At 37.8% G+C, this 2,887-nt stretch overlaps 1 protein-coding gene across 2 annotated transcripts; it reads left to right on the top strand.

Moving 5' to 3' along the window:
- Nucleotides 1–471: 471 nt before the first annotated feature.
- On the top strand, nucleotides 472–2,606 carry LOC306894356 (uncharacterized protein). Of its 2 annotated transcripts, XM_079456829.1 has the most exons (6): nucleotides 472–525; nucleotides 880–1,048; nucleotides 1,605–1,649; nucleotides 1,741–1,805; nucleotides 1,932–2,055; nucleotides 2,176–2,481. In XM_079456829.1, the coding sequence occupies exons 2-6, from the start codon at nucleotides 1,022–1,024 to the stop codon at nucleotides 2,347–2,349; spliced, it is 435 nt and encodes a 144-aa protein (XP_079312955.1). In that variant the 5' UTR covers nucleotides 472–525; nucleotides 880–1,021; the 3' UTR covers nucleotides 2,350–2,481. The 2 variants fall into 2 exon arrangements, with proteins under 2 accessions (XP_079312955.1, XP_079312956.1); XM_079456830.1 differs by lacking the exon at nucleotides 1,605–1,649 and having other exon boundaries at nucleotides 2,176–2,606.
- The last annotated feature ends 281 nt before the right edge of the window (nucleotides 2,607–2,887 follow it).

Genomic DNA, 2,887 nt, shown 5'->3' with positions numbered 1-2,887 from the left:
TAGTTGAGTTTTAAACGTCTGAAATGTCACATTGTTCGTCAACAGACTCATTGAAAGCGGTCACAGCAAACAGCGCATACAGGCGCGCAGACAGCACTATAGTGACGGGGAGACAAGACCCCTCAGACTCATAGTGACCCGATCTGCCCCTCACTGTCCCAACGAAAGACGACAAACATCAAACATCTGTAAAACTGAGGATTCATGAGGATGTCCGCTATGTACATTAGCCTGAGTAGTGACGGACAGGCCCGCAGCTGCTTCAGTATTTTCCCGTCACTGCTTCACAATCGTGTCGGTCATCGACGTTCAGTCTCTGTGTGCTGCTGCTGCTAGCCTGTTGCTACCCGATCCGTCGAGAGGCTACTCGCTGCAGAGCTTTTTTGTAGCTCCTCCTCGCTAGAGGTCCAGCGAGGAGGAGCTACAACGTCCAGCGAGGAGGAGCTACAACCTCGAACTACACCACTGTGCAGCACGTGATGCGCCCCACATGGGAAGATGGCGGAGAGTCAGAGACAGTTCGAGGTAGTCGGAGTATGCAAAAAATTATCTTTAAAGACAAAAGTTGTTTGTAAATGCTTTCTTAGAGTAGACCTGTCTCGAGATAAATGTTAGCTGTTTTTGAGTCCCTGAATGTGCAATCGTGCATAGTTTAACGTTAGCGTCAAAAACCCAAGAACCTAACTAACGTTTCATGTCACACGTTAATTTGTGGTTAGTGTAGCATTGTAAGTTTTGTTTGAGCTATTGTTAACGTTGTATATTATAATCGATCCATGTATATTATATGCCTTAACATATGGACACCAAATATTTTTTTATCAAATGTGCCTTACTCGTTGTCATATATGTTAGTATCTGTTTGTTTAACTTGCACAGATGCATCGGACAATACTAAAGAAAGGACATGATGCCCTTCTCTCTATTGAGAAATGCAAAGTCTGCTGCAGAAGATACCACTGTGCATACTGTAAATTGGTATATAACCATTTAAATGAGGTACAAAATCACGTATTAGAACATGTTCGAGTTGCAGTTCATCACGAAGGTATGTGTGTGTGAATTATTGTAAGTTTTTCTTATACAGTTAAACGTGTGTGTGATTGTATTTGAAAGTTATGAACCCTTTTGACTTCCACATGTTTTGGCCTTGGTTATTTCTCCCTAGAATTTGAAAGTAAAACAGAATTTCAGTTAACTTTTCTTTTGGGAACTCTGAAACTCAAATGTTCTCATACTTCTGCACACAAGGTTTAGATTACTTTATATAGTAATTACAAATATATTCAACCTATATGTGATTTCTGTTAATCCTGACATATTTCTATCATAAAATGTAGCACAGATTATGACATAATGCAATATGTGAAAAACAGACTTTCAAGGGCATTTATAAATTGTTTAATTTAATCACTACATGTAATTTGTAGATTGCTCAACAAATGATTAAAATTTTTCTGATTTAAATATTATTCTTGTGTATTGCTCTTTCCCCTTCCCTCTTAACTCCTGTTGTACTAGACAATTTACAAATTGGCAAATTACTTGTATGTAACACTGCATTTATCAATATAACTTTTTATAGTTTTTTATTTGTATTTAAGAATGCCCTGTATGTGACCCTTGGGAAGCCTTTTGATTTTGTGACAGTGAGTCTTTATCCATTGCTAGTTATTTGATCACCAAAATGATCTACAAAAGTGATTTGAATTTTATGACTAAGATTTTCACTTTTATTAGTCTGACATGCCTGCAATCAGGAGGTGGTGGTGCCATCAGTTACTGCAAGCTTTTCCTCTGGCAAGGTATGATATTGATAACTATACTTTGAATAAAGATATCTGTTATGTACATTCCTCAATATGCCGGTAATTGGTCATAAATGATGCTCACTGGAAAAAGTGTACTGTTTTTGTACTCTTTCTACTAAGCCAACTGTCAGTAAACCGACAAGGAGGTAACATCATGGAGGTAACCACATCTGTGCCAGAAGTCATGGAGGTCACACCAACTGTGCCAGACGTCATGGAGGTCACCCCAACTACGAGAATACATGTATGTACAAGGAATGTTTACCTATTGTTTGACTTAATTATGCAATGACCTTCCTGTAGTGTTTGAGCAGCAATTGAATATTGACATTATAATTGAAATGTCTTATCTTTTTGCACAAAGGACTCTGCTGTTATTAAACCATTTCAACTCGCAAGTGACTGGGTGGAGGAGAACCGAACACGCTTTAATGGGAAAGTTCACCTACCACAGATCACAAGTATGAGTGAAGATGATGCATTGTTGGCCATAACAATGCGGGATCTGTTTTTTGACACCATTTTTTTTTTATGGTGACATGGATGAAGAAAAAGTACATGCTCCCTTCCTTTTCACATTCGAAAGAATGGAGGACATGGAGTTTTTCATGCAGGAAATGTATGACAGAAGAAATCTGCGTGTGTCTTGCCTGCATAAACCTGACATTTGACTGGCTAACTGATAGATCTGTTGAAATATTTTTTTGTAAATGGTTTTGTTTTGTATTGTGTTGTGGTTTTAGGTATAGCAAAAATGTCTTGTTTTTCAACAAATAAAACTTTTTTATTTAAGTTATATGGGGAAAGATTTCTTGCCTCTTTGTTTACTAATTTTCAATTTTGTTTTTTTACAATTTGTTGCTAGTGATAGATCCAACTATGGAATATGGCTTGCCGACCTTTTAGATCTAAAATTTTAGTCCAGTTTCACTAGATCTCTCTCCTTCAGGAACTTATTAAATCAGGGAATATCAAATCCCTTGTGAGTCGATACCTTAACCTAGCCACCAGGGAGATACAGAGCTGAAGGGAAGAACAGCAGGCAGGAGACGATGTGATGTTAAATAAACTGAAAA

This window comes from Barbatula barbatula, assembly GCF_947034865.1.
Source record: "Barbatula barbatula genome assembly, chromosome: 5".
In the NCBI taxonomy this organism is placed as follows: domain Eukaryota; kingdom Metazoa; phylum Chordata; class Actinopteri; order Cypriniformes; family Nemacheilidae; genus Barbatula; species Barbatula barbatula.
The sequence above is the reverse complement of the archived record's forward strand: the minus strand, read 5'-3'. Positions and strand labels throughout refer to the sequence as shown.